The 11,871-nt window shown below is 42.8% G+C and overlaps 2 protein-coding genes across 4 annotated transcripts; one reads left to right on the top strand and one right to left on the bottom strand.

The window, feature by feature from the left end:
* Positions 1-8: 8 nt before the first annotated feature.
* On the bottom strand, positions 9-2,574 carry pdf (peptide deformylase, mitochondrial). 2 transcript variants are annotated; one of them, XM_080003035.1, is made up of 4 exons: positions 2,519-2,574; positions 1,770-1,922; positions 1,250-1,673; positions 9-462 (listed from the first exon to the last, which is right to left on the bottom strand). In XM_080003035.1, exons 2-4 carry the CDS (start codon positions 1,875-1,877, stop codon positions 314-316), a joined length of 681 nt encoding a protein of 226 aa, XP_079859161.1. In that variant the 5' UTR covers positions 1,878-1,922; positions 2,519-2,574; the 3' UTR covers positions 9-313. The 2 variants fall into 2 exon arrangements, with proteins under 2 accessions (XP_079859161.1, XP_079859160.1); XM_080003034.1 differs by having other exon boundaries at positions 1,250-1,922.
* A 146-nt stretch (positions 2,575-2,720) lies between these two features.
* LOC307232146 (uncharacterized protein) lies at positions 2,721-11,632 on the top strand. 2 transcript variants are annotated; one of them, XM_080003041.1, is made up of 7 exons: positions 2,721-2,958; positions 3,940-4,118; positions 4,294-4,395; positions 4,579-4,680; positions 5,328-5,441; positions 6,385-6,493; positions 9,867-11,632. In XM_080003041.1, exons 1-7 carry the CDS (start codon positions 2,859-2,861, stop codon positions 11,612-11,614), a joined length of 2,454 nt encoding a protein of 817 aa, XP_079859167.1. In that variant the 5' UTR covers positions 2,721-2,858; the 3' UTR covers positions 11,615-11,632. The 2 variants fall into 2 exon arrangements, with proteins under 2 accessions (XP_079859167.1, XP_079859166.1); XM_080003040.1 differs by having other exon boundaries at positions 3,940-4,166.
* The last annotated feature ends 239 nt before the right edge of the window (positions 11,633-11,871 follow it).

Genomic DNA, 11,871 nt, shown 5'->3' with positions numbered 1-11,871 from the left:
CTTCCATCAGCACTGAACATTCTCTTTTTATTTCTGATAATACGAGAAAAGAAAACACAGGAAAAGCATGTTTTGGTACCTGGCTCCATTGAAATGTGATTTATATATGTCAATAAATGAAGCAGTCATGATGATAAATACCTTTGTTTGCAAGTTTATCATAATTAAGGCTTCAGACTTGAGGGCATACGTGACAGATTTCCCATCTTCCACTAGTGTCTGGTCTGATAGGAACCTGGAGGTACTTCTCTCATGTACCACTCACCAGAATCCAGCTCTGGTTCCCACCCCTAGTTCATGATAACGGCGCCCCCTACTCGTGCCAGTTGATGTTGATGAAGGTTTTACTGTCCATGCGGTCCACGTAGAGGACCCCGTCCAGGTGGTCCATCTCGTGCTGGAGGATCCGGGCTGGCCAGCCGCTCACCTGCCAGGTGACCGGTTCGCCCTTCTCATTCAGACCTGCGAGAGGGGGGAAAGTGGAGGGCCAGGTTTTGGTGTGACCATTTAGGAGAGTTAAATACTGAACAAGTTTTGGAGCTTGCTCTACAGCTTTCTTCATGAGATGTTGTTAGTGTTTTGGAACTAAATGCCAGGGGATTCTATACCAGAATTTTTTTTTATTTTTTTATGGTTTAGGTTAAAATCTCAATGGACTCCCAGATCCATCAGTGATATGCATTGCCCTCTCAAGGGTATTCAGGTATTCATTTGTCCAGTCGTTTCCGTGCGGTTCCCTCGAGAAATCTTCAATTTTGAGGTTTCTTTTAACCATCTGCCATCTGAAATAGGTGTCAGTAGGAAACACCAGACTCCACTGTCTGGCATTCCTAACAAAACGGGTATAAAATCACCTGGCAGCTCACAGCACAGTGACAGCAGCGACGTCTCCTGATGGCGGGCGGTAGATCACTGTCAAGATGTTTAACTCAACTGTAATCTACTAAAGACTGAGAGGATCATCAGCTTCAGCTAAGGACACTGCTTCACATGCAGGAACCCACAGAAGTTAGAAGAGGAGGCTACCACAGGTAAGACTCTTAACCTGCTCCTTGCCATGGCAAGAAACGTGTCTGTTTGGTCTGTCTACTGTGAGACAGACAGCATCATTGCAAATGCAATAAAGATGGATAAGCACTAAGGATGACATTATTTCCGGTTCTGTTGCATACGGGGATGCAATTTTTCCCCCACTGAGCTGGGACTTGTTTCTCCGAGCGTAAATTGAATTATTTAAGACTGCGTGTACCTGACACCTCCACCGAGAGGTAGCGCGGCACCGTGGCCGAGAACCCAGAGATGCTCTCGCAGGCCTCCTGGAACTGCACCGTCCTGCTGTCCAGCACCCGCAGCTGTGGGTTGACAAAGATCCTCAGCGGCTGGACGGAGAGGCCGCGGGCCTCCCTGGACTCGGGCGAGCTCTCCGCCAGCATCTTCTCGGGATACTCCAGCGCCACAATGCGGAGTGGCACGCCGACCTGCGGCGCACTCAGCCCCACGCACTCCAGCCTCCGCATCACCTTGACCATGGTGTTGATGACCTGCTGGACCTCCGGGCCAGCGATGGCCGCGGGGTCGACGGCCGCCGCTTGTGAACGCAGCACAGGGTCCCCCACTTTGCAGACGTGGCGGTAGGGAGGAGTGGGAGGGGGGTTGACTTTGTGTTTTAAGTACTGGAGATAGGAGCGCACCTTGACATTAGTAGAGTACGAGCGTCTGGAGGATATCGTGCTGTAAAATGACATGTACGGAGAAGGGGAGCCACTGACAGTTGCTAAAGTCAAGGCCCCTTTAGTGTAGAGAAGGGCTTTTGATTGACACAGTCCATAAGTCCTCCTGGAAAGCTGCAGCACGGATCCAATGAACAGAGTGTTCATGGTTGAGTCCTAGCCGGGGGAGCTGTGTCTCCAAAATAAACAGTGCTGTAAAGGGCAGAACTTCAAGTTAAATTTGGATCATCAGACTGAAAACAGTATGATGCATTAAAGCGGTAATCCATAAGGGTTGTTTGCATTTGGTAAATTACACTACCAAGTCCAAGAATAAGAGAATTAAAAGTGTTATTTCAACATCTAGGCTCTCTAGAAAGCATGTCTTCTTCTGATCGATTGATTTGTTTTGGGTTTTTGGAGGTGACGGGGATCTTTCTTCGTCTGAGGCTGGTGTTCCTTTTTGTGAATTTTAATCTAGATCCAGCACACCTCACTGACCACACCTCTTGTCAAATTGTGGCTGCCTTCCTCGGCGTGCCCAATGAGTACACGTGCATTAAGGTTGAGAAAGGCGGACCCCGCCACCAACTGTGGAGACGGCAGATGTGCATAACACACGTGCATTGAATGGCTAATCTTAGTCATTTGAAAAGAAAGAAAGAGAACAACAATCCCGTACTTGATATGTACCCCTAATTTATTTAGCCGGCACTTTATTAGAAACCATTCAACCCTTATAGATTACCCGTGATTGTATAAGCTAATAATAAAAAGAACACGTTAAAGTTTGTACATGTCTCCGTTACCTCACAGCAGCCTGGAGGCCGCCATGCTGCGAGAGAAGAACGTCGGTCGATTGTCGGCCAACTTCACAATAAAAGCGTCGACGCTTGGCGGCCCAAGCATGCGCAGAAGATATGGCGCCCTCACGAACACAAAACCCGTATTGTGAAATGACGGATTTCGACGCGACACGGAAGTAGTCTGCAGCCTTTCCAGCAGGAACGGACGAACGTAAACAAACGGGGCGCCCGAGAACTCCGTCCCGAACATGCCGCTACATGCCCGGACAGGTTGTCCGGACACGGGCCGTGAAGAAGGATGTACCTGGATGGTCGCTGCTCAAACGGTGCCGTCTGAGTCTGGATGGAAGCGGAGGAACAGCCCAGCGCACACAGCCTCCCAAAGCTGCGAGAGATGATCGTTGAACACGCCTGGGTTCACAAGATAAGGGATATACTGGAAGGTTTGCAGGCTTGCATGTCGTCATAATGTAATGTGTCATAAATAAATAAATGACTGAACATAAATGACCATATTATAATTTTTTTAAGGTGATTTTGTATCAGTTGCGTGTTACCAGTTGAAATAGTCTTAAAAAGTCGTGAATTCTCACGAATTGAATGCTCTTCATTTTTTAAATTAAAATGTATTCATTCAACTTTTTTTTTTTATACTAATATTAGGCATTAGATAGTCTTACATTTGAATTTATGGGCTCTTAATTTCAACATAAACGTATCTGATTTATTTATCCGTTTTTTCTTTGTTTTTTGTTTTGTCAAAATGTGTCTTCTGCGTCAAAGTTAACATTGCTGACGTCCTAAAACCCTCAAAGTCTGGTTAAGTGAATATAAAGAATGATCTAGTTTACAACCTGCCTCATTTTCACCTAATAAGAACTTAGCTCTGCCCTGTGCTAAACATTGAGGTGAGGATTTGTCCAAAAATCAGGCTTAAATTCCATTAAAGATTGAATTCTTTCTAATACGTTCTAATTTAAGTATCAAAATCTGTCTGATACCCGCATTCTTCCTGTAAAGCTATGGTGTCATATCTGTGGCATCTATAGTCCAGTTACCATTGACTAATCACACTTTGTAAACAGTCCTAGTATAAACACCTCACCCATCCTGTGTCTCGCAATAAAGAATAGTTTTGTCGTTTTAAAGTGCATATCCATTCCCATTGTTCCGATTACTTTGTTGCAAAGTCCCATATTTGATTCCTTTTTTTTTTGCTGACACTTTATAAGAATCAGCCATTTGATAAATTTGCCACATGTACTGTATGTGCTCCTCTATATTAATGTCCTCTGTGCTGGTTGCACCGTTGGTGGCGGGGTCCGGCTTCGCAGGAATCCTGTTTCTCCTCATTTCTGTTGATAATTGAGCCATGTCAAATCGGTTGGTGAGTTGGTACCATGTCCAGTGTTCTCGGTTCTCAGTCGTGGAGCCTTCCCTGTTGTTCCCTGATGTGGATCTTCAATGCCTGACCCTGGAAGAAACTTGGAGACTGCGAGTGGCATCTGCACAGGTGTTGTCCATAGTAAAAAACAGAGACTGCGGAGGCTACAAGAGGGTCATATCCTTCCTGGACGCCACACATCGACTTCTGCCCGGACTGGTAGTACCCATCAAACACATGAAGATCATATTTGGGCTCAAGACGATGGTATAACATGGCATGTTGTGTTATGTGACTCCCTTATTAAATGTGGTCACTTTTTGGATATTAATTATTTAACCCCTTTATTATCAGTTCCCCCTGTTTTCCTAATTTATGTTCATTCTGCTTCCAGATCATTATGGGGATGCTAAGGCAGAGACAATGCATTGTTTCCACCATGGTTCAAATTTTACACTTTTTTCCCAGTAAACTACCGCAATACCAAGATCAATGTGTGAGTAGCCCACTGATTATTATTATTTTTTTCCAAGTGCTGTTTAATTGAGACTATTTAATAAACGGTTTGATCAAGAGTGTTTATTTACATGCTGTTTAATATCAACATTACCAAAAATGAGAGACCCAGTGACAAATTGTATTTATTTATTTCCTTTTGCACCTTACTTCTTTAATCTAGAGCAACTACAAAATGTTTCTCATGAAGAAGAACCATCTAGACTTCAAGACCTTGGCTCAGAGTCTTGCTATGGACAAGGGCAAGCGTGAAAATTACATTCAGGTAATACTGATTTCTACAAAAACAATATTATATATATATATATATATATATATATATATATATATATATATATATATATATATATATATAAAAATATATAATATTATATAAAAAATATTAAAAAATAAATTTCTTTCCAGCAGGTTGTGCTACAGACCCAGGCTATGATTGTTTTTGTAGCCAGGTTTCCTCACTTTTTTCAAGCTGAAACCAGTTTACCTCCGACAAAATAATGTAATGACAGCCATTGGCTTGGCTTGGCTTGCTGTGTGTTGTGTTATTCTCCTGGCAAACGGGTTGTGAGAAATCTGTAGGGAAAACATTAATGAACCTTTGTCAACATTTGAGCCTTTATTTGACATTTTTTCAGGAGTGTTGTGAAGTCAAATATTACCAGAGTCATAGTAGAAGGTAATCTGTAAACTTTACTTTGAACGTTATCTATCCCAGGCAGAATCAAACCCATAACCTGGCTGTTAATGTTAGTGTCACGCTATAAGATGTGATAGATTCACTTAATTTATTCCATCTTCTACCTTTTTATAAATTAAAATGAACAAAACTTCAAAAAGGGGGGAGCAGTATTATTTCGTAAAAAGATGTGTTGTAATTTGTACTTCTCAGGCTGATTGCTGTTTGCCTTTCAGAACCATGTGGAGGAGGAATATGGTGAATCTTATGCCCAGAAAGTAGAGGACAGACTTCTATACTACCTACAGGAGCTGGAAACAATGTTACCAAGGGCAACCTATATCGATAAGGTGTGTGTTTGTGTGTGCGTAGCTATTCAACAGCAGCTGTTAGATCTAGGGCCAACTATGGGCTTTGTTAACCAGTGCCAATCAAGTAAAAATACATTTGAATTGTAAATGTTATGAAGTAGTTCATATTAAAATATCTCATATAGAGTAGTAAATATTATTAAATTGAATACATTTGGTTTCAAGCTTTGGTCTATAAAATGGATTAGGGTTAAGGATTGGGTTACGTTATCATTTGCTAAAAAAAAACAACCAACATTTAAGTTGGTTGTCAGCTTGAGATACAGTTCTACAAAGAAGACAAAGAATTAACAGAATTTTTCATGATACAACCAAATCCGCGCTAGTCCACAGACTAAAAGAATAAGATTTAAGAATATAGGGACCGGATGTGTTTCAGTTCCTCGTCTTTGCAGCTGAGCGCCACGGATCAGACTCATTTTTTTCCGAATGGTTTTTTTTTTTTCCCCTGAACACAAATCATTTTCTAAATAATATTTGTAAAAATAAAAAACACTAGTTGTGTTTTGCTCAGAAAAATGCTAAATGTCTCACCATATTGTTCAAAATTTTCTTAACCTGGGAAAAAAAAGAGGAAATATTATAATATTATATGTGTGTGTGTATATATATATATATATATATATATATATATATATATATATATATATATATATATATATATATATATATATATATATATATATGTATATATATATATATATATACACAACATACATAAAGGATGGCCTGTTGACTAGTAAATGGGTTCAAACTCAATTTGACACCAGTATGGTCCTTCATGTCGCTTGGAAAGTGAAAAAGCCAACGGTCAATTTCAATAATCAATACATTATTCCATTAAACAAAACAAAAAAATGATTTGAATGTGCCGATATGGACAATGATTGTGTTTCTTTGATGTGAAACGTGTATTCATCAGCTGTTGAAGAAGGCTCATCCCCCAAGCCACGAGGAGAAACTACTTTTGGAAGTGATTGCCCACGGCTCAGTGCCCATGGAAACCTCCCTGAAGAGGCTTCTGCTCCGTGGTGAGACTTAAATCTATCTGAGCACGTGGAGTTCTGCATATTAAAGCTAAATCGAGGGAGACTTGAAGGGAAAAAAAGCACATTTACAAAACACACTTTGTGCTGATTCGATTCGAACACCGACATGCATACTGGTGATTAACAGCCCTAGGGTTATTTTCCAGGTGGCAACAACAACAATAAGACTAATTTAAATAATAATTTTCTCCTCCTCATGTTGAGAAAATTTGAATAACATGGGGTTAGACGGGGTTAGGGTTAGATGTATTTTATCTTTTCATCATCACCATTCTGTAGTCATTTAGACTGCAAAATCATATGTAATGGTATGACACCACTGAAGTTAAGCATGTACATTTAATGTTAGTTTTTGAAATTCTTTTTGACTTTTATTGTAGAGAGGGACAGGAAATGGTGGTTAGGGAGGGACAGGCAGCAAATGATGGTGAGTCTGGCCTGCAGGTCACTGCAAGGTGTTTCTTCTATATGATACATGCACTTATCTGGTTGAGCAACCTGGATGTTGATATGAGTGTTAATATACAGCGATCAGCCACAACATTAAAACCACTGACATGTGAAGTGAATAACATTGCTTATCTTGTTCTAGTGGCACCTGTCAATGTGTGGGATATATTAAGCAGTAAGTGAACAGTCAGTTGTTGAAGTTGATGTGTTTGGAAGCAGGAAAAATGGGCAAGCGTAAGGATCTGAGAGACTTTAACAAGGGCCAAACTGTGATGGCTAGACAACTGGGTCAGATCATCTCAAAATCAGCACTGGGTTGTTCCCGGTATGCAGTGGTTAGTGCCTACCACCACGGACACCTGTGTCTCTGTGCCAGAGGTGCCTGAACACGGCACTTGGGTAGCGCGTGGTAGGCAAAATTTTCACGCTGCTGTAGCACAAATTGCTGAAAAAGTTAATGCTGGTTATGATAGAAAGGTGTCAGAACACACAGTGCATCACAGCTTGCTGCGAACACAGTACTTCACCATCTTAAATAGCTGTGAAACTTAAACTGACTGACCTGCTGACAGAGCCGTTCAAAAAAATCTAGTGCGAGTGGAAGGTGGAGAGAGAGAGTGTCTGAAGATGAGTCCATCATAAAGAGGGATACTCCCATAGAAAAGCCTCGTGTAGCCGCTGGGCTTTTCCATAGAAACACCTGGTAAAACTACTGTACATAGAAATGTTTTTGTAAAGAGTGCAATCAAACAAGGTGTCCAGTTGGAAAATAACCCCCCGGGATGGCAGTGTCCCTCGTTACTATGGACGACTCTTCAGACACTCTCTCTCTCTCTTCCCCTTCCACTAGATTATTTTGAACGGCTCTTTTGTAGGAATGAAGGGAACAGAGTCTCGCTGGGTGATGAGCCCTTTTTTTTTTCCCAAGTTTTACGTTACGTTGTTCGTTTAAGTTGCCATCTCCTACCACCAGCAAATGTTTAACCCTCCACGTAAGCGATATCCTATGCTCTTCCCTCGTTGGGAGGTGCCCTGGCTGAGAAGGAGCACACCTACTGTCATGTCAGGTTCACAAAGTGGCGGCACCCATGCACAGGTCTTACTGTGAGGTTTTATTTCAACAAGTTATTTTACTATAGTACTGGTTTTATTTATTGTGAAAGTTTTTTTAAATTTTATATATACATATAAACGAAAATTTATATTTGAATTATCTACTGTGCCGGACATCTCCCCTCCAATCAGATGAACTTATGCAAATTATAACAACCCACCAATGAACTTGAACCTCTGTCTCCCCCCACAGTCATACACACAGAGCGTTACAGTAGTTATTTGGGGCAGACTACTTTAACAATTTGTTGTTGTTGTTGTTTTTTTTTTACACCTTTTAACTTTCAACATTTTTTTGTTGAATATAAAGATTCCAAAACCTTACCGTTACCATGGCCCCAAAACCGTGATAAATACCGAACTGTGAGCCCATTATACTGCTGCATCCCTAATGTGGGTGGCTGGGGTTAGGGTCATACATCCAATCCGATCAAGCATCTGTGGGATGTGCTGGAACAAGCAGCCCAATCTATGCGGGCCCCACCTCGCAACATGCAGGACTTAAAGGACCTGCTGCTAACATCTTCGTGCCAGATACCACTTGAGGCCATGTCTCAGTGGGTCAGAGCTGTTTTAGCAGCATAAGGGGGAGCGTCACAATATTAGTGGTGGTTTTAATGTTGTGGCTGATCAGTGTGTATCTTGGCCGGTGACGTCACACAGGGCATCGTCTCACTGATTGCCACAGCGCAGTAGCAGGGTGGTAGTCAGTCGGCAGGTCAGTCAGTTTTAGTTTCACAGCTATTTAAGACTCGTGAAGTACTGTGTTTGTGCAGGTTGCACAAACTCTAGCTTTAACAATACAAAATAAAATCACTCTTTTTCTAAAAGACGGCATTTCTCCGTATTGGAGTGACAGGGGCCGCTCCCTGTGAGACGGAGCGGAACACTGACGGAAATAAATCAAAAATAAAAACACTGTATTTTTCTAAGAGATCACTCTATCTTGTCACATTCAAGTTTGCAGGCAATTTCATATTTTTAGGTGCCCATGGCTAATTGCATTAAAGAAATGAGTCGAGCTGTAATTCAAAGAGAAAAAATAAATATACACACACAGTCCTCACTTAACAATCTTCCTGTTTAACGACTGTTCGGTGTTACGACCAGCTCTCTGACCAGTCTGTATTGTGTGCTGCTTACAATACCGTGGCGTGTGCATTGTGCTCAGCGTCAAGCATCTCATTGCGCATTACCCTTCATATACTATATACACGCATCTCATCACTGTTCTCAGTCTCGTTCCTGCAGTCTGTCAGTATTCACTCGCCACGGCCCCTTCCCGTGAAATAACACGGGTCGTCGCTTATCGACCAAGTCGCTGAACGACCTGGTCCTAGGAACAGAACTGGTTTGTTAAGTGAGGAGTACCTGTATATATAAGTAAATAATTACCCCACACATTAATTCACTGGGAATGCCAAAATGCAAGTTTCTCTTTAAGTGATTGTCGCTCTTCAAAACAATGATTCGGCATATTTGTTCAAAGCTGTTTAGGGTTGTTTGCCTTTTTGGTCATCTGAAGTGCAAATTTAGTCAAGCATTTGTTAAGCAATCATTTACTGCTTATTTTTTTACTCACTTAATTTTGGGTCACCACTCAGATTTGAATTTCCCTTTGTGCATTCTAGGGGGTTTTGTCAGCACTCTTATGTACAAACCTTAGGACAATTAATACTTGCATACAAAATAACAATGAATTATTTACCCCATTGCTATGCTCTGTATTTCAATCCATCCATCATTTTTTTAAATTTAAATAATTATGTACTCCTTTTCTAAATTTATTTAGATTATGCAGCCTGTTGTCAGATCAAGGTTGCCCAGAAATCAACAAGTGGAGCTAAAATTCCTGGTGTTGGTTCCTTCAAGGCCATGATGAATGGTACCTCCTCCATGGTTCTACCAATGCAAGAGGGATATCGAGCAACTACAGAGATGGTGACAGAGGGATTCAGAAGAGAAGATGCAGCTGTCCGGGACATGTCGCCTGTCAACAAAGACAGCCCTCTGCTGTTGGCGGATGATGATGAGACTCGAGATGATGGACATTGCGGGCTTCGAAGTCAGCAAACCGCAGAACAAATGGGGGAGGCGATTGTGGACAAGGTGGTGAAGGTGGGTGGAGATTGTGACAAAGAGGAAGGCCCAGTCAGGAAGGAGGGGAAAGGGGGGGGAAACGCAGTTGAAAAGGGGAGCAACCAGAGGAGTAACAAGCCAAAGCGAGTCTCTGTCGCCTCCCGGCAGTTCTGCTCAAGACATCAGCGGTGGGTGAGGAGCATCCTGCACGAGTGCTCTGAAGAACCACAACCTCAGAGGGATATTCCTGTTTCCTCCAAGCTCTTTGAGTCTTCTTCCTCCTCCTCATCATCACAGGACCTCACCCCCTCTAACCTTGTCCCCTTTGCCTCAGTCCAACATGAGCCACCCTTAAGGACTTGCGGTTCTACACGGTCAATAGCTCACGTGCCTGGACAGATAACCCTCACCGATAGCTGTTCCCTTTCCTCATCCGGAAGCCTTGCAGTGGCCCCTGTCCCTGCTGCTCAGCCCCAACGGGTCTCATCGCCATGCTTCAATCTATCAAGTAGTATTGATGTCCCTTGCACCAATTATTGTCAACTAGAGGCCCCTAGGGGCTACCACACCTCAGGCCAAGAAGAGATGCCCTTCACAAGTCTACAAACTGTGATTCGACCAAAACCTACAGGAATGACACACGGGCTGACCCTTGGTCGATCACTAGCACTAGACCGACCCAAATTAACCCCGTTTGAGCATCCTGGAAAGACCCACCTCAACAGACCATCTGCAGCCTCCCTGAAAACAGTTTTCGCACGTAAGATTGCCTGTGGGTCATCCGGCTGCCCACCAACAAGTCAACGACTTCCTTCTAGACTTTCCAGAAAGTGCAGACGACCTCCTGCCGCAATCAGGCACAATGTGCAGGCTAGTTACCCTGCCAAACTGCCTAGTTTAGATGCTGCACTTGGTCAACCAGTTACTACATCTCGGCTCTCTGGGCCGGATCTGTCACCACTCAGGGTCCTCAGACCTTCATCTCAAGTCCTCGACCATTGGCAAGGACTGCGGTCCGTGCATAACCACACAACTGTCATTGCCCACGCATCCTCAATGTTGACGAACGACCAGGCAGAAATAACAGAGACCGTTGGAACCCACAAAGCCCCCCCAGACTTTCCGTTGTCACAGTTCCCAGGGCTGCTGCAGCCCTATGTGCGGCTCACTAGACTGAGCCCACTGCAGTACAGGAGACTGATACAGGAGAGGAGATCCCGTCAGACCAGAACGCTGCAGTCTGTAAAGGAGGCTAGTAATGATGTGGACGAGGAGAAAGTAGTTGGAGGTGAGTGTCAGCTGGCCTACTCTCAGTTTGATTTGAATCTTCTCTACTCCAGTGACGACTCTTCGGGCAGCGAGACAGAAGCCTCAGGGCATTCAGACCCTGACTACATCCCTCGCTTTAAAAGGACCTTGGGCTGTTGGAACTTCAGTCAAAGCCAGAAAATAAATAAATGAATAAATATACAAATACAAAAGGCACACATGGCTTGACTTGCTACTTGACTAACATTTTTTGACATTCGACAAAAAATATTGCACCAAGGGAAATGTTGAAGGATTCAAATGGGGAGATTTTTTTTCTTTTCGCTGATCCATTCGATACTGTAATTGCCTCACTTAGAATTAAGCTCCGTCATTGCCGTTAAAAACAAATTTACAAAAATACTACAGTACAAAGTCTATAGTACACCGTTTGTAGCCCTCACGAGACC

The sequence above is a fragment of the Zeus faber genome, assembly GCF_960531495.2.
Source record: "Zeus faber genome assembly, chromosome: 6".
Classification (NCBI taxonomy): domain Eukaryota; kingdom Metazoa; phylum Chordata; class Actinopteri; order Zeiformes; family Zeidae; genus Zeus; species Zeus faber.
This window is presented reverse-complemented; position numbering and strand designations above follow the sequence as displayed.

What these genes read in the sequence shown, in the direction of transcription:
- pdf (XM_080003034.1), bottom strand. Translation starts at nt 1,877, where the DNA reads ATGAACACTCTGTTCATTGGATCCGTGCTGCAGCTTTCCAGGAGGACT. An exon ending in CCTCTCGGTGGAGGTGTCAG is followed by an intron (nt 463 to 1,249) that starts GTACACGCAGTC and finishes CCCCTCTCGCAG; the next exon opens with GTCTGAATGAGAAGGGCGAA.
- LOC307232146 (XM_080003040.1), top strand. Translation starts at nt 2,859, where the DNA reads ATGGAAGCGGAGGAACAGCCCAGCGCACACAGCCTCCCAAAGCTGCGA. An exon ending in GGGCAACCTATATCGATAAG is followed by an intron (nt 5,442 to 6,384) that starts GTGTGTGTTTGT and finishes TGTATTCATCAG; the next exon opens with CTGTTGAAGAAGGCTCATCC. An exon ending in GAAGAGGCTTCTGCTCCGTG is followed by an intron (nt 6,494 to 9,866) that starts GTGAGACTTAAA and finishes AAATTTATTTAG; the next exon opens with ATTATGCAGCCTGTTGTCAG.